At 44.7% G+C, this 22500-nt stretch overlaps 2 protein-coding genes across 7 annotated transcripts in view; one reads left to right on the top strand and one right to left on the bottom strand.

The window, feature by feature from the left end:
- Positions 1–5429, top strand: part of LOC115545092 (netrin receptor UNC5C) — a 159126-nt gene extending 153697 nt beyond the window's left edge. For all 4 annotated transcript variants that reach the window (XM_030357904.1, XM_030357902.1, XM_030357901.1 and 1 more), the window contains 2 exons: positions 60–238; positions 1622–5429. In XM_030357904.1, the coding sequence (XP_030213764.1) occupies positions 60–238; positions 1622–1787 (345 nt within the window). In that variant the 3' untranslated portion in view covers positions 1788–5429. The remainder of the gene's footprint in view (positions 1–59; positions 239–1621) is intronic.
- A 444-nt stretch (positions 5430–5873) lies between these two features.
- The window catches only part of bmpr1ba (bone morphogenetic protein receptor, type IBa), a 63369-nt gene continuing 46742 nt past the window's right edge, over positions 5874–22500 (bottom strand). For 2 of the 3 annotated variants that reach the window (XM_030357910.1, XM_030357913.1), the window contains 10 exons: positions 14765–14927; positions 14254–14353; positions 13676–13778; positions 12957–13053; positions 12457–12595; positions 11634–11826; positions 10133–10430; positions 8769–8944; positions 7148–7284; positions 5874–6755 (listed from right to left, as the gene is read on the bottom strand). In XM_030357910.1, the coding sequence (XP_030213770.1) occupies positions 6630–6755; positions 7148–7284; positions 8769–8944; positions 10133–10430; positions 11634–11826; positions 12457–12595; positions 12957–13053; positions 13676–13778; positions 14254–14353; positions 14765–14927 (1532 nt within the window). In that variant the 3' untranslated portion in view covers positions 5874–6629. The remainder of the gene's footprint in view (positions 6756–7147; positions 7285–8768; positions 8945–10132; positions 10431–11633; positions 11827–12456; positions 12596–12956; positions 13054–13675; positions 13779–14253; positions 14354–14764; positions 14928–22500) is intronic. The other variant, XM_030357911.1, reaches the window with a different exon arrangement.

Below are 22500 nucleotides of genomic sequence, written 5' to 3'. Positions count from 1 at the left end.
TTTCACTCATGTCCTATGCTAAAGCTTTATTTCTGCTGCAATTGTTTCCCTTTTCCCAGGACGTCCAGTGCATAGACACATCCCTGATGGACCCGGCCAGCAACATCACAGCTCTGGTGGGGCCCAACGCCTTCCGCATCCCCCTGTCCATCAGACAGAAGCTGTGTGGCAGCCTTGACGCGCCCCAGACCAGAGGCAACGACTGGAGGATGCTGGCTCACAAGCTCCGCCTGGACAGGTGAGGCCCACAGAGCATCGCTGTTGAAACACAAATGTCTTGTGTCAGTTTTGGTGTAGTTTTGGTTCGGGTTTTGGCGCAGTGTCAGATGTTTAAGAGAAGCCACAGCAATTAGGAAAAACACGTTGAATTACTAGATTACATATTTTTGTCCCCTAATCCTCTTAAACGCTTAAAACACACAAATAAATGCATACAAAAAAGATATTTAACTTACACACACATTCAGACACACACTCACAAACCCAGCAACACACATAGATACCCATAGCTAAAAAATGACTTACAACTACGCAACAGTTTTTGTCCCTCCCTCTGATACACAGACACAAGCAGACGCACACACCCACACATAATCACAATCCTATCATTCAACGACTTTGACTCGGGTTCAGCTCAACGTATCTGAAATCAAATGAGATTGTGAGAGAAGAGAACAGAAAGCAGACGAGACGCTTTCAACCGCCTGCACAGAGGGCGGGAGGTTCTCACACTCACGTCCTCCTGTCTTTGTGCAGCATCAGCGTCACCTTGTGCATAGAACATCAGCGGCCGCTGTTCCACAGTTGCACTGGAGGAGGGGCGTGGGTTAAGTCGTCGACATCAGCGCTCGTGTTTTCCTCTTCTATGTATACTTGATGAGGTGGCTGATGAATTGTTCAGAGGAGAGATGGAGCCATCTCTCACAAGCAATCTGCTCTCTCATTGTGGCTGTATCACCCGTAGACGTCCTGGCTCTGTCCGGCCATGGTTACCCACAATGTTCTCTTTTCCCTGTCCGTCATTGTCGCGTTGCCCCAGGATTTGTCGAGGGGGTATGGGGGTTTGAGGGCCCCAGCCCTAAAGGTTCTGGGTTCAAACCCCTGTAGCCGCAGTGCAGTGCAATGCAAAGGGGCTTCCTCGAGCGAGATGCCCCAAGCTGACTAAAGTCATTCACAGTTCGGTGCTCTCAACTGCTTTGACTCCCTTCTTTTGACTTCCATAGGGAAATGATTGAACGTGCACGCACACACATACAAGCACAATCGTGCACGGTGCTACAAAATGCTTATCATGGGAAACAAAAGAACAACAACACACTTAAAAATAGAGGAATCTGAATCAGTTTCCGCTCAGAGCTACAGTGACACCTGCACGATGACACGTTTTACTGCAGCTAGTAACTCTGTCAAAAAAAAAAAGTAGAAAGTTTCTCTTATGTAAAACGCACACGTTCACGAATCAAACTTGAACACATTTTTCAGAAAATAACTCACTTTAAAAAGATCTGCAGCTCTAACTCACGGCACTAGAGAAGAGAAACTAAAGTCTCGCACTAAACTTAAAATGAATATTTAATGATGCAAGTATTCCACCCACCTGCCCCCCCCCCCCCCCCACCAGGTACCTGAACTACTTTGCCACCAAGGCCAGCCCCACGGGGGTGATCCTGGACCTGTGGGAGGCGCAGCACTTCCCCGACGGAGACCTCAACGAGCTGGCGGCCGTGCTGGAGGAGATGGGTCGCCATGACAACAGCATGCCCTCCATGATGACGGCCGATCACTGACCACGCCCCCGCACACACATTTTAAAAGAGATAAAGAAACGATGGCCGGTCACCTTGGAGGTGTTGGAACATTAAAGACAGGGGGGGGAAAGGATATTTTTTTTTATATCTAAAGTGGGTTCCAAAGGGAACGAGGAAGATGAGGAGGATGAGGAGGAAGAGGGGGTCCATGTGTACACAAGGAGAAGGCTGTACAGAGACTTTATACTAACACGGCGGACCGAACTGTTACGCAGGGGTTCGCCAAACATTGCTCTGTGTGGTTGTGTGTGTGTATGTGTGTGTGTGTGTGTGTGCGTGCATGCGTGTCAAACAGTGTGTGTACGTGCGTACACCTGTGTGTGTGTGTGTGTGTGTGTGTGTTTGTGATCTCGCAGAGGCATGTCCAAGTCCTCTTTTTGTTTTCGCGTGGGCTAGCATCAAGGAAAGGCAAACAGCGCCTATGGGCTGCCCACAGGAACAAACATGAAACACATCAGGCTGAAACCCATACAGTACACATCATAGCAGGTCCCTGGATTCATCCCGATCAACCCAAACATATAGGAAACAGAAACCTAGGCTGAAGAAACCGACCTTGACGTTCCCTCCTCGCACTCTCAGGAGGAAGGAGAATATTATCCAAGGAAGGCAAGGCGAGATGAGAGGACTCCCCTTTGGTTGGAGGAACCAGGATGTAACAAAATAAAAGCGGGCGATAAAGGATATGAAAAATGAAAGCGCGCAGCAGGTGACCAGCCGTAAAGAAGAGGAAGGAGGGAGGGGTCGGATAACGGAATAAAGCGTCTCTTGTGAACCCGACACCGCTGTACCGGTTCCCCCGTACAACTTGTTTTCTTTATATCGTTCCCTATAGGGAACACGGTCTATCGTGGAGTTTTTGTTTTGTTTTTTTCGCCGTCTGTTTTTTCGGTGGAGTGCTTTTTCCTGTTCTCCACGCAGCAGGTCCGAGCAACCAGGTCCTGACCCGGTCCTCAATCAGATGGACTTCTCTGTGCCGGGCAGCGGAGCGAAGCCAGACTGATGGATGTGATGTCTGTTACGTTTTCAAGGTTTCCGACAGGGAGGTCACCCGGTCTGTTTATTTCCGAGGCCCGAATCCTTTTTTTATTATTTCAGAGGCATTCAATGTGACAGTATTTTTGCGACTGTTGAGGAAGGCAAGCCTGCTCATTTCCACCGAGGGTGTTTGTATGTGTTGACCCCTGTCATGTTCTACATGGTATTCTTCTTCTGAAAAAGCTTAGGGGCAAAAAAGGTGCAGACAATGTAAATATCCGCTTTCTCCAGTGAGTGGATCTTGAGATGTTTTGACCTGTTTGACTTAGTGCTTCAGCTTAACACCCCATAAGAGGACTCGTAAGGGGTACACTGAAGGACGGTGGGTTGCCTAGTAACCACTCCAACTGCTATAACAAGAGTTAGAATTCTGTACCCAGTATTGTTGGATTAAAAGGATTTATTTTGTGACTTTGCGACCGCACGCAGGAAGGCAAAAGGAAAAAGGGACAAACTAAGGAGGGGTAATCGTTAATTATACCTCTTAAAACAACGGTTGTGCGATGGTGAACCATAATACAGCTGGCATATTTTGATGAATGCGGGGGACTTCTGGTCTGATGTGTGTGTCTTGTTCCCTGACATTTGCCTTCAGGTTGCTTTATGTGTGGCTGTCACCTCCATGACTTTCATTGCGTTGTCACGAGCACCGTTCAGTGGCCTTGTTGGAGAATAACAGCGGTTGCATTTGGTTGTGATCAAGAAATTGTAAATACATGATTATCATTCTCATCCTAATGGCAATTGTATTAACTGCATATCATGGTTGATCGATTTTTCTTGGCTTTATATACATTGATATCATATTATGATTTGTTTGCATCCTTTTAAGTTTTGGAAATCAATGGTGTTACATATTAATGGTTGCCAATTTTATTAAGTAGACCCCTATTCTGTGTTCAAAAAAGGCCATTCATAACATGTATTATTTCATTTTTTTATATTTAAATACGTTTATTTCATTCATTTCATCAACACCTAGAAAACAAGAGGTTTAAAATGAAGTGCACCATCCCTGATAGAAACACAGATGATTGCTATGTGACAAGAATCGCCACGAAGATCTATACGAAAATGAGTTGCAGTAACATTTCTATCACACTAGGGGGCAGTGCTGTCTCAAGAACACTCAAGGTTTAACTTACTCCCGTTGGGGTTTACAGGGAGACAGAGTGCTTTGGCTTTGAAGAATGGGAAAGAATATCAAACTGTTACATAACCTTGTTGTGGTTAACCCTTAGGTTATATAATGTGTTTATGGTGGCGCAAAACATTCTAAACTTCCTGTGAGATGGACAGAAAAATACATGAACGATCCAGAAGCTGGAGTTAACAGTGTTTTCTCCATACTGCTTTGGGATTTGTGCTGCATGTCTCGCAGCATCTAGTGTCACATTGTAGACATTGTTATGAAGGCATCTACTATTCAATAGTCGCCATATAGAAGCAAACTGACTGGTTTGTGGAGGAGATAGGGAGCAAAATATAAAAGTACAATGTGTCAGGTGAGTTAGGGAGGAGATTGAGAACTTTATTTTTGTTTACCTGATACCGCAACTGTCTAAACAGCAAGAGTGCTCCTCGATGAAATATGGGTTATGGGTTTGTTTTTGTTGTTTTTGTCATTTTGTTTTTAACCAAACAGACAGCTTTGAAAGGAATACAGGGGAAACATATTCAGATGTACACAAATCAGATGTATCAGTCTAGGGCCCTAGGCCTTGGGTATACATTAATCAAAATGTATTTGTATTCATGCTAAGCTGACATACCCAACCAAAGTAGAGTTATCCCTGCTGAATCATTGAAATCTAAAGTGTTTGAGAGAGAACTGCCATGCATTCAGCTGTTATTGTTTTGTTCTTCATTTTGCAGAACCGAGCATGTCGGTCAAAATAGCTTGAGAAATGTTTCACACTTTGTCTCCACAACCTTCCTTTCTCTCCCTATCCCTCCCTACATCTCTCGCCTTCACTTTATACATGTCTCTCTCTCTCTCGCTCTCTCTCTCCCGAATATCCCGCCCATTCATCTCGCTCTTGTTTCTACACAGAGGGTCAATAAAGGGAGTGAACGGAGGCTTCATGACATGCAGCGTGCTAGGCCTCAACACAGAGATCTGGCATGAGTCACTAAAAAGGTGGAAAGGGATGTAAAAAAAACAAAAAACTTTTCTTTTCTATACACAGTATGTACAGTTGTGTGCTGTCGTCTATATTTGGCAAATTTCGTAATACAAAAAAACAGCAGTACAAGTTATAGTTGATAGTTTGTATGGTTTCAGTTTGTGTTGGATTTTTGTTATTATTTTGGTAAAGGCAGTGTCTACTATGCAAACCTGGCATTGTTTCTCATGATAGACGTGTATTTAAAGCTGTGCTTGTAAGTGCATTCTTCTCCTTTTGTTCTACTATCAGGGGTGTTTTGGTTTGTTAATGTCGGGTAGTATTGGTCCATTATAGCTAATTCTGGCACGCTTCAATCTTGCGGTTTTCCCTTCTCGCTGTCGCTCTTAATTGTTTTCTGTACAAAGTGTAAGAAAGAATTTTTAAGACAATTAATAAATTATATTTATAAGCAATACTAAGAATGAATCTGTTTTTGTGTGGTTATTGCTATAAATCTTGATGTATGCTTCTTTTTTTTAAATTCATGCACAATTCTTTGTCGCCTTTAAGGTCTGACCACCTTAAGGTCTGATAATCCCTTAACGTCTGAGACCCACTTAATGTCTATGTCTGAGACCACCTTACACTCCCAGACCACCTTAGTCTCAGACCACCTTTGTCTAGCCCATTTTATTCTGCATATATATATATTCCTTCTAAATATCTTCTTGTGTTTCTAAGTTATAGTATTGCCTCCAGCCCAAGCATCTGTTAAGCTTTTGTTATATGAGGCATGAACAGTTAGTTGAAGCCAATTATCTAAAACATCAGTTACAGTTAACGCTGTGTTTGTCTTTAGTGGGGAACCAGACTACAACGGAAGGAATTAAAGTTAATGCGCAAAAGCCCCCATCCAGAATTGTTTTGGCAATATAAACTTTATTATTCTCATAAAATCTTAACAAGTAACAATATATAGGGAAAAAGATTTAACAATTTTTCTACTTTTTTCAACAGACATAACCAGACAAACAAAAATCTTTTTTTAAGGCCTCAACATACATGTAGCCTTCACATACGGTCAGTCAGTGTATCAAAAGCAAACGGTTTGTGAGTGAAAGAGAAACAACAAAATCAGTCCTGGGCTTTAAACACGAACAAAACCATCAGTTGTGTGACTGGGTTTTAAACGACGCGCTACACTTACACATTGAGCCTTTGTACACAAATATTCAGGACCTTTTACCAACGGGTCAATCAGCTTTCACAGAAAGCACTGGTATCTTTCCACCCACAGTTAAGGTCAGTAGCCTGTTTACAAATCTCTGTGACTACATTGCCATTTAAAACTGGACCTCTGTTTTTTGTATAATTCGTTTTTTGCCAAGGCAACACTTGTAGTAGTTGGTTTTGGAGTCCCTTAAATTGGTCTCTAAAACGATACTTTTTTACGTTTCACTCCTTCCTAGACCGACAGAAATCGTACAGGACCTCGAAATGTGATATCCTCTCTTTGTTACTGATGTTTCGAAGCGTCCCCAGCTCCCTAGCCGCGTATTCCAGTTGTACTTCCGGCAGCCCGCGTGTTCTTGGGACTTGTAGTCCAGAAGGCCGGCGGGGAGGATGTGTCCGAACTCAGACGTGGTCCATTGTGGGTTGGGTGAACACAAACGCCTCACAGCTTGATGTCCTGTGACTCGGACATCTTGGCGAGCGTCTTCTTAACCCGTAGTGCTGTGAGCCGTGAGCCGGGGTTGTGGGCCCAGCACTCGGTCATCAGCTTCCCCATCTGCCGCAAACACTGGAGACAGACGGCACAGACGGCCATTGTTATGACGAAGACGTGTGTGTGTGTGTGTGTGTGTGTGTGTGTGTGTGTGTTTTCGTGTCACTTTCATGTGTCACTCTGTGTGTAATTCTGTTTGATCTGGCTCAGTGTGTGTGTGTGCCTATTTTTGTTTTGTGTGGCTCAGTGTAGGTGTGTGTGTGTGTGTGTATGTATGCGTTTGTGTGCCTGCTTGCATCTTTGTGTGTGTGTGTGTGTGTGTGTGTGTGTGTGTGTGTGTGTGTGTGTGTATGCTTCTGTATGTGTGTGTGTGTGTGTGTGTGTGTGTGTGTGTGTGTGTTTGTGTATATGTAAGTGTATGTGTATGCATGTGTGCGTGTGTGGGTGTACAGATCCGCCTCTCCTACCTCATCGCTGGTCCACCTATTAGGGAAGGAGGGGCGGAGCTTCTTGAAGCAGACCACCTCCCTCATGTCCTCGTAGGAGGGGTCGGTGGGCACCAGGTCGTGATAGGGCAGCTGGTATTCCTCCAGGATGCCTAGACCAGGTAGAGTAGCAGAATACAGGTAAAGTACACCGACATTAGCATACACAGGTCGTTCAATATAGAGGATAGTGTAATGGCCCTTATTTCACCACCAGAGGTGCTGTTGATGTTCCTTAACAATTAAACGCCATTTCTGAAATCGACCCTATAGTTACATCACCCAGAAGTATGATAGATGGAAACAGCCAGCCTGGTTGATCACCATCACACCTGGTGGTAAAATAGGGGCCCTTTAAATGGTTTCTACATGAATGTTTATTATGGATCACTATCTTTGAAACACTGCTTGAGCGTGATGAGTAAAGCTGGCTTTGGTTTGTCAATTAAGTCATACATGCATTAGTTGGATTTGCATTTCGTTTTTTTTTTCGAAAATAACATACCTAAACTAAATAGAGAATATTACCACAACGGCAAGGGCTATAAAATGTCAGATTGATACCAAAATAATATATAACCTCTGAGATTGCTGTGCAAGTGAAATAATCAACGTGGACACTACTTGGTTAGAGTGAATGAAGCTAGAACACACAGCAAGTTCTGCCTGAAATATATGTCATGTTTTGGATTGAATACCACCTAGTGCATTATCAGTTGCTAGCACTAAAGTAATACAGGGCCATAGCACAACTTCGGATCAATATTTGATGCCAATGTGAATTAGAGCAAAGATAGAGAAGTTTTAGCAGAGGTAGGGTTAGGGGAAATCTCAGAATAAATAACTGAATACAAGGAAAATCAATGCAAAAATTGACAATAAAAACTTGATGACACAAACAGGAAGATCTTTAGAACCCATTGTATAATATTGACACATGAACCCCTCTATTGAAAGGTCAAAGTAATTATAATTGAATGTAACCAGGCCAAACAATCACAATTGCACCATACGCCACCAGATGGCGGTGAAGAACATGAAGGCAATTGAGCCATTTCCTCTGATCCTATTTTTGATGGGTTTTTTACTCCAGTTCGGCAGTGACTAAACCAAACATTAATTTGTTAGAAATTGATTGTAATCTCTTCATATCCAGTCTCTTTCCCCACTTATCCAACGGCACACAGCTATTTTGTCATTCATACTTCACATTTAGTCAGTCAAAGTTTTTATCAGCTCAACTCAACTGAAATACCAAAGATATGAATCCAGCAACATAATTATGATAATGCCATAATAATGTTTGGTAGTTATTGTATTGAAATAGCTATTTCTAATCATAATATCAATGTATTTTGTTTATTCTATTTGCAATTTCTACATCTATAGTCTTTTATTTGGTCTCAACACTTTTTCTTTTCACAAACCCCCCTTTCACAGTATTCGTCAACTGCCTTTTCTCAACTCCTCAACAAATAAGCTGAACATTGTCAGCATCATCATCAGCATCAGCATCAGCATCAGCATCAGCATCAGCATCAGCATCATCATCATCATCATCATCATGCAGCCAGATGGATGAAGAGCTCGTGCTTCCGGCTACCTCCAGAGAGACAGCGTCTGGCGATCTCCCACAGGATGAGTCCAAAGCTGTACATGTCGGCCATGATGTAGGACTGGAAGTGGTACCGGTTGAGGGTCTCTTCGAGCACCTCGGGGGGCATGTAGCGCTTGGTGCCCACCCGGGTGTTGGGGGGGATGTCCACCTCGTTGGTGTCACTGCAAGTGAGAAGAGGAAACCGTTCATATGGCTGACTTCATCTGGACATTAAAGCGGATCAAGTGATCGTGTCGTCGACAGCTGAAAGAATAAAAGTGTCTGCCTAATCACTTCATGTGGAGTTATTTTATGTTAACACCTGGAGGCTTCCAGGTGTTTTTCCACTTGTACTTTTATGACAGTATTAAAACCAGCTGTTGTGTTGAGTTGACTGTGTGTGGCTGATGGCTGCTTTAGGGTCTGTTGGATTGGACGTTGGCGCTGGGTGAGGCTGCACACCTGTGGTTCATTGGACAATCAGTGCACAAAGGATAAACCAGCCAGAAACACTCGGGGCGACAAACCTTCAAACTCTGCAATTAATCGGATTTCTAAATCGTCTCCCCGTCACAGAATCCCAACAAACGCCTCGTCAGAGTGTGAAACTAGAGTTTCACGTGCGTTACAGGAGGGGGGAACCCAGTAACAAACGCAAAGCGTGACCGTCTTCCACGTTAAAATAATCAAACAAACCGGTGACTAAGGCAACCGACAACTAGGGCCCGACCGATTTATCGGCCTGCCGATTTAATCGGCCGATTATAGCCTTTTTGAAAATAATCGGCATCGGCCAAAAAGACGCCGATTACAACCGATTATTATTTATTTTTTTATTTTATTTTTTTTAATGTTATTGCGCTTAGTATCCTGCAGATTGCGCTCCTACTCGCCTTGCTAACTAACAACTTTAGCTGGAGTAAAAAAGAGGAGATTGAATTTTACCGTACAACATGAAAGCATGCTCGCTCAGGCAGCTGCTCGCTCACCTCACCAATGTACACAAGACGCGTTGTTTGAGCATGTTGTGCCTGTTTTTCTTAGGTCCCAGGCCATGTTAATTTGTTATACTGTAGACTCTAACGGTGAGACCATACTGCTCAGCACGCACGTGTTAGTCACTGCTCACGAGCGCAGCACATTGGGAGTTAGTTATTTATTTTACATTTTACATTACACTCATTTTTGACTGTAAATGTATTCTAAAACACTCAAAGGTTCTGCATTCAATTCACATATTCGTCAAAAGTGTTGAAAGTATATTTAAGGTATCAAAAACTACGTTTTATATGCTTTATATGCCACCACCCAGCTCAGCGCCCACTGCCCCCCCCCCCCCCCCCCCCCCCAGCCATCGCCCCATCACTCACCTCATGAACTTGACGGCCAGGCCCAGGTCGGCGATGCAGCAGGTGCCGTTGCGCTTCACCAGGATGTTCTTGCTCTTCAGGTCGCGGTGGGCGATGGCGGGCTTGCCCTGCGTGCCGAAGATCTCCGTGTGCAGGTGGCACAGGCCCGAGACGGAGGAGTAGGCCAGCCGCAGCATGGCGCGGTTGTCCAGCGTGGTGGACTTGAGGTAGTCGTACAGGGAGCCGCTCTCGTGGTAGTCGGTGATCAGGTACAGCTGGGTCCACGAGCCCGTGCCCTTGATGTCCGCCGCGATGAAGCCTGCCGCCGGGGGGGGGATGGAGGAAGAAGAGGGTGGTTATTGGTGGAGGAAGAGGAGGGTGGTTATGGATGGAGGAAGAGCATTGTGGTTATGGATGGATGAAGAGGAGGGTGGTTATGGATGGAGGAAGAGGAGGGGGGTGATGGATGGATGAAGAGGAGGGGGGTTATGGATGGAGGAAGAGGAGGGGGGTTATGGATGGAGGAAGAGGAGGGGGGTTATGGATGGAGGAAGAGGAGGGTGGTTATGGATGGAGGAAGGAGGGTGGTTATGGATGGTGGAAGAGGAGGGGGGTTATGGATGGTGGAAGAGGAGGGGGGTTATGGATGATGAAGAAGAGGGTGGTTATTGGTGGTGGAAGAGGAGGGTGGTCATGGATGATGAAGAAGAGGGTGGTTATTGGTGGTGGAAGAGGAGGGTGGTTATGGATGGATGAATAAATTGGGAATAGATTATGTTGTTATGTTGTTACATATGTTGTTATATATGATCTTGTTATGTTAATATGTTATTACTTTGGATTATGGGGCAATCAAAGTCAATGGGTCTTATTGAAAATGTGAAGACGTACAATTTGAACTTTATAGAATATTAGATTCAAACGTTACTTTCTCACAGTCTCTCACATAGTTTATGTGTGATATATGTGAGACAGAGAGAGAGAGAGAGAGAGAGAGAGAAAGAGAGAGAGAGAGAGAGAGAGAGAGAGAGAGAGAGAGAGAGAGAGAGAGAGAGAGAGAGAGAGAGAGAGAGAGAGAGAGAGAGAGAGAGAGAGAGAGAGAGAGAGAGAGAGAGAGAGAGAGAGAGAGAGAGAGAGTGTTCTCATACACTATATCACCCTACAGCTGAGTTATAGAGAGAATTGAAAGAAGATATACTGTAGATAGAAAGAGATGGGGAGGGTTGTTCGATTTTCTGGGGGAAGTTGTAATAATATCATCTTTATTCCTGTCAATTTAATTTAAAACTGCCTGAATTCAGAGAGAGAGGGCCCCTGGGAGGGCAAAATAGTGAGTACGGGGGGAGAGAGCGCAGAGGGTGAGAAAGAATCAGAAAAGAATCAGGAGGGAGAGAGACGCAGAGTGAGGGAGAAAGACAGAACGAAGGAGAGAGCGAAAGAGATATGGGAAATACCAAAGAAGAGCTTCCAGCACCCCGACAGAAGGGGGGGGGGCCATAAGGAGGGTGAAAGCTCTCCTCACCCAGGATGTTCTCGTGTCTCATGAGCACCGTCTGGTAGATCTCAGTCTCCCTGAACCAGCTGGCCTCCTCGGTGGTGAAGAACACCTTGACCGCCACCTTCTCCCCGCGCCACCGGCCCATCCACACCTCCCCGTACCGCCCCTTGCCGATCTGCTTCATCATCTGGATCTGCTTGGCGATGGTCCTCTGTACCTGCGGACGCAAAGGCGGGGGCAGAACGGAGGGCTTTTAGCACACGGTGGTGGGGTCAAAGCGTGGTAAAGTAGGGCGGTAGGAGGGAACGGGAGGATCTTAGCACACGGTGGTTGGGTCAAAACGTGGTAAAGTAAGGCGGTAGGAGGGATCGGGAGGTTAGAGGTGCGACCCGAGAGACACCTAGCCCCTGAGCTCGGCCAAGGGGTGGGTCAGCTTGAATGCATAAGGGGTTACGGGAGAATGCTGGCTTATAGACTGTAGATGTTTGATGCTGCATTTTGATAGACACATTTTGAAGGGTAAAGGCCCGTCATATATACACCAACGACCAATTGGATAGGCTCAGGATTTGCAACCACAAGCAAAGTTAGACCAACTCCTTCAGTGGGAAAAGTATATTACGGGCAGATGTTGATAATGTGAAAATGATGTGAGGAAGAAAATCCAACGCCACAGAATTCTTCAGACCAAAAGAAAAGCAAAGTTTGTGGAAAGTATTTATAGCTATGCTGTGAGTAGTGCTCACAGCATCTTAGGGGCATGAAATGTTCTTGGTAATATGAATCCATGTGTGAAAAGTGAAACATCACTTGTTGCATCCTGAGGGGTGCAGTGTGCACAACTCACCAGTAGAGGGAGCCCTGAGCCTGAGCCGGAGCTCTGGGACTGCTCTATGAGATCTTTGAGAGACTCTCCAGAGGGGATGTAGCTCTCGTCCTGCACCAGACCCATGCTGTTGCGTGGGCGGGACTCCTGTCGCTTGAACCTGGAGCCATGGCAACAACAACAACCCAAATTTCACTTGACTGATCTCATAAAATATTTGTGTTTTGATTACTTGGATGTAATGACGCACACATGAATCAGTGTGTTCAACTAACAGATGTGTGTGTGTGTGTATGTGTATGTGTATGCGTGTGCACGTATGTGTGTGTGTGTGTGTGTGTGTGTGTGTGTGTGTGTGTGTGTGTGTGTGTGTGTGTGTGTGCGTGCGTGCGTGTGTGTGTGTGTTTGTGTGCGTGTGCATGTGTATGCGTGTGCAAGTGTGTGTGTGTGTGTGTGAGTGTGTGCACGTGTGTGTGTGCGTGTGTGTGTGTGTGTGTGTGTGTGTGGGTGTGTAATGGTACCTGAAGTAACAGAATAGGATGAGGAGGACCAGGATGATGCTGCAGACGCTGACTGAGACCAACAGCGCCACATAGTGGACGTTACCTTCCACGTGATCTGGGAGGGAGAAAGACAGGGAAACAAACACATTGTAAGAGACATCATCCTTGATTTCCTTTGTCACTAGAAGTATGTATCTTCAGAAGAAAATATGTATGGTTATTTTTCTCACTCCCTCCATCTTTTTTTCTCTCACTCATGATTTTGAATTTTCTCTTTCTCTGCAACTTTATTCGCCCCCCCCCACACACACACACACACACACACACTTCAATGGACCGTCTCCTTGCTACACTAGTGTCTTTAGGCTTCTATGAAACCCGCTCAATCCCAGCTGCCTGACCCGGGCTGGTTCCCGGGCTTCCCGCTGCCCCTCTCACACCTGCCAGACAGGTGTTTCGTACGCCCTCCTTTTTTCCCAGCGTGTTCACAGACCAGCTGAGAGACAGCCAGGGTAGACAGACAGACAGACAGACAGCCAGGGTAGACAGACAGACAGACAGCCAGGGTAGACAGACAGACAGCCAGGGTAGACAGACAGACAGACAGACAGCCAGGGTAGACAGACAGACAGACAGACAGACAGACAGACAGACAGACAGACAGACAGACAGACAGACAGACAGACAGACAGACAGAACCATGGAAAGAGGCAGGCAAGCCGACGGTGAGGTCTTACTGGGTGTCTTCAGTGGAGGCAGGGTAGGGAACAGGTCCAGGTTGCAGAAGTCCCGGTCCGTACAGCACTCCATGGTAGTTCGCGTTCGGTGGTTCAGTGTGTCCTGTAGGATCCACATTCACATTCATTGTAATTAGAACGCCATGCGTTCAATAGTTTTTTCTTGTCGTGTTGTAGTGTAGTGTAGTGTCAACCCTTGTTGAGCCTTTGTCGTTTGATATTAAAAGATCTGGCTATATTTGTATTTGTGGATTTATATTCTAGAACTTGGATGTGAGAGAATAACTCGAGACTAACTTAACACTGTAAAGAATCCACAGGCAGTGACTGCAAAATACCTGCAGTAGCCCTTTTTTACCAGAGAGGGTGCTGTTACGTAAGGTAGGACCTCGGGGTCCAGTTTCTATTCATTCATTCACACTTTTCCTAAAGCAGCAACTCAGAGACTCATATGAGAAAGAGAGAGAGGGAGAGCGAGAGTGAGAGAGCTTGAGCGAGAGCGAGAGCGAGAGAGAAGAGAGGAAGAGAGGAAGATAGGAAAAGAAAGCGAGAAGTGGATGAGGATCTGGTTCACTCACCCTGCACTGGAGCTCTGAGCCGGCGTGCTTCAAGCAGCCAGAAGAGAGAACGGGGCGCCCAAACTCTTCCTGCACCATGGTGAAACAGGGCCCGTCTGCCCTGTGGAGCGGGACGAAGAAAGACCTCTATTAGCAACAGTAACACAGTCGATATCTTCAGCACACCTTCTATCATATTATTATGATCATTAGCATCACTAACCCAGGTAACAAGGACATTGAATGGAGACATTGGTAACATTTCCCTTTTGGTCTTTCAGAGGAACTGGATGTCACCGGCCGTTCGGGTCGTTGAACCAACTCTCATAATGTTTCTCATTAGTCTGGTATGTATACGTTATCAATATCATGTCAAAATTATCAATGACCATAACAGACAGATACTTATGCCTGCAACAGGCATATGTGAGTGGGTGTGTGAGTGTGAGTGCGATTGTGTGTGTGAGTGTGAGTATGTGTGTGTGCGTGAGTGAGTGTGTGTGTGCGTGTGTGAGTGTGAGGGTCTCCACACCTGCATGTGTTTTTGGGGATTTCTCCGGGGCAGTGGTGGTCACAGTAGCACCTCAGCATTTTGGTTGAGGGCAGGGCTGTGGTGGAGCTGCCCTCGGCCTCCTTTCTGCTCTTCACCTCTGCCCTGCTGGACGCCCGCAGCAACATGTTGTCAAATGCGTTGCCTAGTAGAAGAAGACAGGGTCATTAAAGTTTGGTTATTGTGTTACATTTCCACAAGCTCCTAGTTTAAAATTAACCAAGACATATGCTGATCGATAGTGATTTTTTGAATAATGTTACCAATAAAATCACGTCCTATAACTGATATTTTCTACAAATAAGAAATGCCGGCCATCCCGTAACTCTCTCTTTGTTTACAACGATCTTACTATCAACACTCCCGAAACCCATTCCACTCGGGCCGACTAAACAGCCGAGCTAGATTAGTTTCAGTCAGTTACACAGCCTGCTATTTATTCTTAGGTCCCCTGCTTACTAATTGGGAGTGCCTCAATCTTACACACTGCGAATTTTGCCAAGATTTCTTTATCCTGTTCAATTAATTGGTTAATTATAGCTGAGGGTTACCTGGAAGTCTATTCAATTCTTTGACCATTAAGATATAACTGTAGTCCGCCTTTATTCAAAGCAACTTAGAGTGAATTGATTTATTTTTTATATAATGTAGTTAATGAGCAGGTAGGGAAACTAACTGAAAGTATTTTAGGGTAGGTAGAGTGTGTTAATTCTGGCTGTTCATTCAGTTCCTAACCTCCAACAGTGATCAAATGACAGCAATTAACATTCATGCTACAAAACCACCCTATGGCAACCTCCAGAACATGCTAATTGAATACCACCACTAAAAGCTGACACACCATACACAAAATGGCCCTGTTGTTGTCTGTTAGCTTAGCCCTCCCCTCTATATACCAAACAAGCCAGAACATCTAGCAAGGAGAACCACGCCACTTCGCACCTCAGTAATCCTGTCACAAAAGCACACCTGTTTGTCACATGGGCGGGGGGGGGGGGGGGGGGGGGGGGGATACGGAAGAGTCTCTCTTTCTTTCAAGGCTTTCAGGGGTTTATTCATTCCGAGACGATCCTTGAGACCAGATGCTTCACAGCTGCGGATGGAAACGTCCCCCACTTGAAAAAAAACTACCGCCAAGCCCCTGCCTGATTTAAAATAAACTACCAACACACCCAAGATCTCTTTCTCGCTTTTATTTATTTATCTTAATGTATCCAGTCTCTTTATTTTCTGATCCACCTGGTTTAGTTAGCATACTAGGGAAGGGTTGCATCTATAGAGAGTAGACCATACTGGGTCGTAAATCACCGCTTACACATCTGAGAGACAGAGATTTGCACGGGACTTGGTAATGCATGAACCAGCTGTTCGCTTTCACTTCCTGTAAAAAAAACAACTCAAAGTTTGTTGTCTTTCTTCAAAGCCCATGCGCATGCCGAAAGGGCACAAAGAAGCGAGGATGAGTTACAGCCATGGTCCAGATGCATGAAACATCTGTAGATCTGGATATAAGAGATACCACAATAGAAGAGAACTTGTTTAACATTCAATACTGCTCTGTTGTCTTTGATTATCATCAAAATCCAATTGTCCTCAAAAGATGCAAGAGCTTACAGATTCACACTGGCTGTATTTCTCTCTCTCTCTCTCTCTCTCTCTCTCTGGACAGAGAGCAGGGGTTCCAGCGGTTGGTTTTTAAAGGGAACAGGATGTGGCTCTCAGGGTCATTATGACCTGTCAATCTCTGGCCGGTTGATGGACGGCTCCCTTGGTTTTATCTGAGAACAGCTGTCATTGACCAGAGATCAAAGGATTTACTCCAAGATTCACCAACACACACACATTCACACGTGCACACAAACATTAACACATACAAACACACACCAACAAAACAAAGCCCAAAACCGAATGTAAACTGAACACTGATTGTGAGTCACAGCTAACAGAGCTGATAAATTGAAGGGACCAATGAGAAAAGATATAATAAGACTTAGTTTTTCTCTGTTATTCTCAGTTTTTTACCCATAATGGCAAAACAAGGTTCATATTCTGCAACACGTTTAGGTGTTCTAAACGTATATAACTAAATTAGCAAGCGCATATAACTTAAAATACGTTTTGCACGCAACATATTCTTTGCGTTATTCTTATTCTTATTCTCTTGTCACAAGCTATTAAGACGGTAAATCAGGAACATGGCTTAGAATAGACCTTGCTGGCCGGGCCCAAAGAGTTGCATTAGTTTTCCTCTGCACAGCTCCCTCTGGTACAGTGTCATATTGTGTTGATAGGACGGCCAGGGCTGGGGGGGAACGGAGGGAGGGAACGGAGGGAGGGTGGGAGGGAGGGCTCTAAAGAGGTCACATTAACAATTGACTGATTGGAGAGAAAGGGAGCGAAGGGAGAGAGAGAGGGAGAGAGAGAGAGAGAGAAAGGGAGAGAGAGAGGGAGGGAGAAGAAAGGAGGATTAACAAACGAGAAGTGACAGAGCCGCGGGGGAACTGTCGGGCAGTTTAGCGGGACACAGAGGGGACCGGGTAGAGGGCGCTGGCCTTTCCCCTCTTTCTCTCACCCTCCCTTACCCGCCTCCCCCCCCCCCCCCACCGGCCTCCCCCATGATTCCCCCCCAGCCACTGTTCCACTCCCTCTGGCTCTCGCACACGCCCACTTCATCCCGCTCTCGCTCACACTCACTTACTCTCTCACCTTTCGTCACTTCATCGTCACTTCATCCTTCCCTCTCGCTTATTTCTCTTTCGCCCTCTGTCACTTCATCTCTCTCCATCTCTCTCACCTTCTGTCACTTCATCTCTCTCTATCTCTCTCACCTTCTATCACTTCATCTCTCTCTATCTCTCTCACCTTCTATCACTTCATCTCTCTCTATCTCTCTCACCTTCTATCACTTCATCTCTCTCTATCTCTCTCACCTTCTATCACTTCATCTCTCTCTATCTCTCTCACCTTCTATCACTTCATCTCTCTCTATCTCTCTCACCTTCTATCACTTCATCTCTCTCTATCTCTCTCACCTTCTATCACTTCATCTCTCTCTATCTCTCTCACCTTCTATCACTTCATCTCTCTCTATCTCTCTCACCTTCTATCACTTCATCTCTCTCTATCTCTCTCACCTTCTATCACTTCATCTCTCTCTATCTCTCTCACCCTCTATCACTTCATCTCTCTCTATCTCTCTCACCTTCTATCACTTCATCTCACGCTCTTTCTCTCTCACCTTCAATTATTTGGTCTCCCTCCATTGCATTCTCTCCCTGTGCCGTCCCACCTGCTGTGCTGTCTTTGTCGCCCTTTTGCTTTCTCCACGTCGGACACTTCGTCGCCCTCTCTTTCCCGCTTTCTTTCTCACCATCTATGCTTCTCCTCACTCTTTCCTAATTTCTCCATCGAATAATCTCTCTCTATCTCTCAAACTCTAGATAGAAAGATAGATATTATAGGTAGATATCTCTACATATCTTTGCTAATCTCTCTCTCTCTCTCTCTCTCTCTCTCTCTCTCTCTCTCTCTCTCTCTCTCTCTCTCTCTCTCTCTCTCTCTCTCTCTCTCTCTCTCTCTCTCTCTCTCTACTGTATATGGCCCCCCAGCTCTCCCCTGCCCTTCTAAGCCGCAGTATACATCAAGTTTCCATGTATATGTTAATACTTCTGGTATTCACCTCCCTCCACTCTGGCATCGCTCACATAACTCCCGCTCTCATTTGTCTACTGTTATTGGTCCGTGCTTCCCAAACCTAGTTCAATGCTGACCCCCCTCCCCGCCCCAGATATGAAATCACCTTTGCACCAAAATGTGCATTCACTTTTCAGATTTTAAACCTTACAGCACCCATCAGTATGTGGTGTTGGGATGTGGTGTCGGCCTTGACTCCCACACACTAACCACTATGATGCCTAGTCAGTGTGTGAGTGTAGTATATTGCTCTATATATTGATAGCATGTTTCCTACTTATTAAAGTATGTCGAATATATATGTTTTTCCTTCCTCTAAGTGAGCCCAGGGGGTTCCCTTAAGAGTTCAGTCATGTAAATCATTTGATGACATGAGATATGTCGCCATGAGAGGTGGTGTCATGAAATGTGGTTCCCTCTGAATGAAATGAAATTCATTTCATTCTTTTTTTGTGCGTGTGATCTTAAATAAAGAGCAAGATGAAATACCCAGACAGCTTCTGGCATGTGGGAGAACACCTTTTCGTTAAAGTATGTGTTGTTTTCACAGCTAAGCTCATGAAGAGGTTAAACCTTGAATTGTTGTCCTCATTAAAATCACACATTCATTTTAAATAGTGTTTAGTTTTGGCAATCAAACACTTCTTTAAACACACATAGTGTGGAAACACAAAAAATGATCCATGGCAGTGGCACGGAATATTTCCAAATCCCCTTCAACCCATATATTCTTTAATTTGCATTTCTAAAAGATTCATGAAAACCCTGTATGGCAACAGTGACACACTGTTTCACACACGAGTTTCCCCTTGTGGTCAAGTGATTTGTTGACCTCCTCTCCTTTCTAAAACATTTGGACAAAAAAAAGCTTGTGTCTCTCCCAGGAATCCAGACAACCCTCCCTAATTGCTCTAATATGTTTGAAACACCTTTACTCCTCTAATACTCACTCAGGGCATGGCTGCGTCTGACGGACAAGGTATGCTAGGGCTGCAGGGAGGGGCTCAGCTATTTCAAACTGGCTGCTACAGTACTTCTTTGCCAGGCAGAGCTAGGGATCGAACAACACATGCCACATCAACTTCATCCAGTAGCCCGGGATGGGTTTTTTAAAGAAACTTTTATTCGTAAGTCAGTGGCACGAAACAGTAAAAACAAGTGACGCTTAGTGGAATTTACTTTGAGTGATTTTGTGCTTTTGGATGTGGCAACAACATTTCAGGGTCTGAGGTTTGATTCCCACTGCGGCTGGCCACTCAAAACATTGATGCAGTCGTCTTGTTGTCAGGCCCTTTGACTAGTACTGTTGCTACAAAGGCAATAGAAATGAAGCTATTCAACCATTTATTAAACAGACGATTTAATTGTTCTAATAAGCCATCTGTTAATAAACGCGATCATTCAAACGTCTACCTTCCCAATGATACACATAAGGTCTTGGTCAACACCATGTTGGTGAGTGTTGTGTTTCTATGGTAGGACCACAAGGTCACTAGAAGACATTCACAATTCCTTCCAGTATGCAATAAAAAAATATTTTAGGCTGAACATAAGTGATACATAGACGATAGACTATAATAAAAATGAATCAAAGTCATTTTAGTAATTGTGCAATAAGTAGGCTACCATAACCATTTTATCTGAGTGGCTCCGTTCGATTTTTTTTAACCATCACCACTTCCACGAGTCTCACCGCAATCATAGGAAAAACAAATGCTATCACCCTTATCAACATTGTATTTTGTTAACCGTTTCAGTTTTCCTTCCAGATTGTACCATCTGTTGAGGGATTGGAGGCGAGGCGGTGGTGAATCCACTGCTGATTGTGAAAGAAGGAACGGCTCGACCCTGAGTTGCTCTTATCTGCCCGTGGAAGAGAAAAGAAGTTCCTGTTGCTATGCCGTCCACTTGCAGAATGTTAATGTGTTTTCTTAGCTGAGCTTGCGATCGCATCGACGTCGCACCTTGAGGAGTGCTATGTATTTGAGTTCGATAAAGATAAAATGTTGCTAAGGGTCAACCAACACAGTGGGAACTGTCAGGGAACTTTCAGGGAACTGGCCGAATCTGAACATTGTACAAACACTTGTTCCTACTTCCTTTACAATGCCATTTTTGGCTTAACCTGTTGTTTTTTTAATGATCTTAATTCACGGAAAATCCTCGCTTTTCACTTTCACTTTCAATTCCCATCCGTGGTGTCTTGGTGATGTTAGATTTGATCGCTCTCTTTCACAATTGAATAAGCCAAACTAGCCAAGACGCACAAGTCCAGTATAAAACTATAATCACATAAGTTTGAAAAATGTATGGATGACAAGAGATACACAGCAACATGATCTTTCTGATCATCCTCATAGTCCTTCTTAAGATACAATGTCGTCCCTACTGTATGGAACACTGCTGATGTAAGGTCGATGGCAGAGTATGGGGGCCACTGTCAACACCCAATTAACAAGATGGGGCCACAATAGGCCTCCCAAGCAAAAAAACACACTTTTCAACAGCTACTTTGTATGAACTTCCCGAGCTTTCATCAACAAAAAAGACGGAAATAATGGGGAATCAAGTCATTGAGAGGCTGGGATACTACAGACCACGAGAGAGAGAAAAAGAGAGAGAGAGCGAGCGAGAAGGATATACATTGAGTGACATAGGGAGAGATAACAGACGCTGTGAAAGAAAGAGACATACACCAAAAAAAAACAACTAGCGAGACAGCGGAGGAGAAAAAGTATTCATTACTCATCCCGGTCGTGTCAAACATGGCCTACCAGCAAAGCCCTTTCACCGGCCCCTTGTAAACACTTCCCACCTCCCCCTCCACTTAAGACACACTCGTCTGACAACATTTCCCCCTCTCCCTCAGTTCACTACCTCCCCATTCCGCTCCAAGTAGCTGTTCATCTTGCTGCTGTTTGACAGTGGCGTCTTCACAGCCGTGCAGATGTATGGAACGGAAGGTGAAAGCTTTTTCCTGTCACCCTCGCCTTCTTCTTCTTCTCTTTTGTTTTCTTTTTCTTTTTTCTTTTTTCTCTACACCTCTTCTGCCTATTTCAGGCCCGTTACCCGTCCGTTTTGAGGCGGTTGTTGGGCCCTTCCTACAGACAGAGGAATGTCTTCAAATACTCCACAACGCTAACACTGGGATCGGGAAGGTGCCGGGAGGGGCCCCACAGAGCTCTTAGAAAGCTGCTCCCAGCCTCATTAACCCAGGTACAGCCAACTGTCAAAACCACCTTCACAAATACCACGTGTTGTTTTGCTCTTTTCACATTTTTCAACGACCGTTAACCATAATTCAAGCTCAAAAATTAGTTACATGTTTTGGATGTTTTATCAACTATCAAATACCAGAATCACGTTGTCACGGTTGGAAAACATTCTGGAAGCATATCTCAAGTGCGTTTACGCACTTTAGATAGCATAGCTTGCCCTGACAAGAGACCGAGGCAACCACCACCTACATTTCAAGGATTTAAAGGCGCTTAATGCAAAATCAACCTTGTGGGGGTGTAACATAAACTGACAAATAATGATGAAAACGGCACATTATTGTGACATTTGGACAACAGAAATCCTACTGTTTAACAACCACTCTGTATTAAAAAAAAATACTTAGGCTACCCAATAACAATAATACTGTTCAAACAAGGGAAAAGACAGATTTACCAAAACTGAAAGAAATCTTCACATTTCTTTACAATTCAGCCAAACCAAAAGCAATGAAGTGAACTAGAGGGTGTTGACAGGGTGTGAGAATCTGCTGGTGCTACTCACATCACAGTAGACAGATGTCCACTGCAAGCCCACGGTCACACAAATGTACTGTACAGTATGTGTGTTGCACACATGTGCGCCCTGTCATGTGTATGTGCATGCTCACATTGTGGCGATATAAGAAGTTAAACGAGCACGTGAACAACATGACTTTTGCAATCTTTTGGGTCTTTTAGCACAGACAGTTGTATCCAAATGGCCTTACAGGGTTTACAGATTCCTACAGAAAGACTGCTGAAGTTTGG

This window comes from Gadus morhua, chromosome 6 (genome assembly GCF_902167405.1).
Source record: "Gadus morhua chromosome 6, gadMor3.0, whole genome shotgun sequence".
Taxonomy (NCBI): Eukaryota; Metazoa; Chordata; class Actinopteri; order Gadiformes; family Gadidae; genus Gadus; species Gadus morhua.
This window is presented reverse-complemented; position numbering and strand designations above follow the sequence as displayed.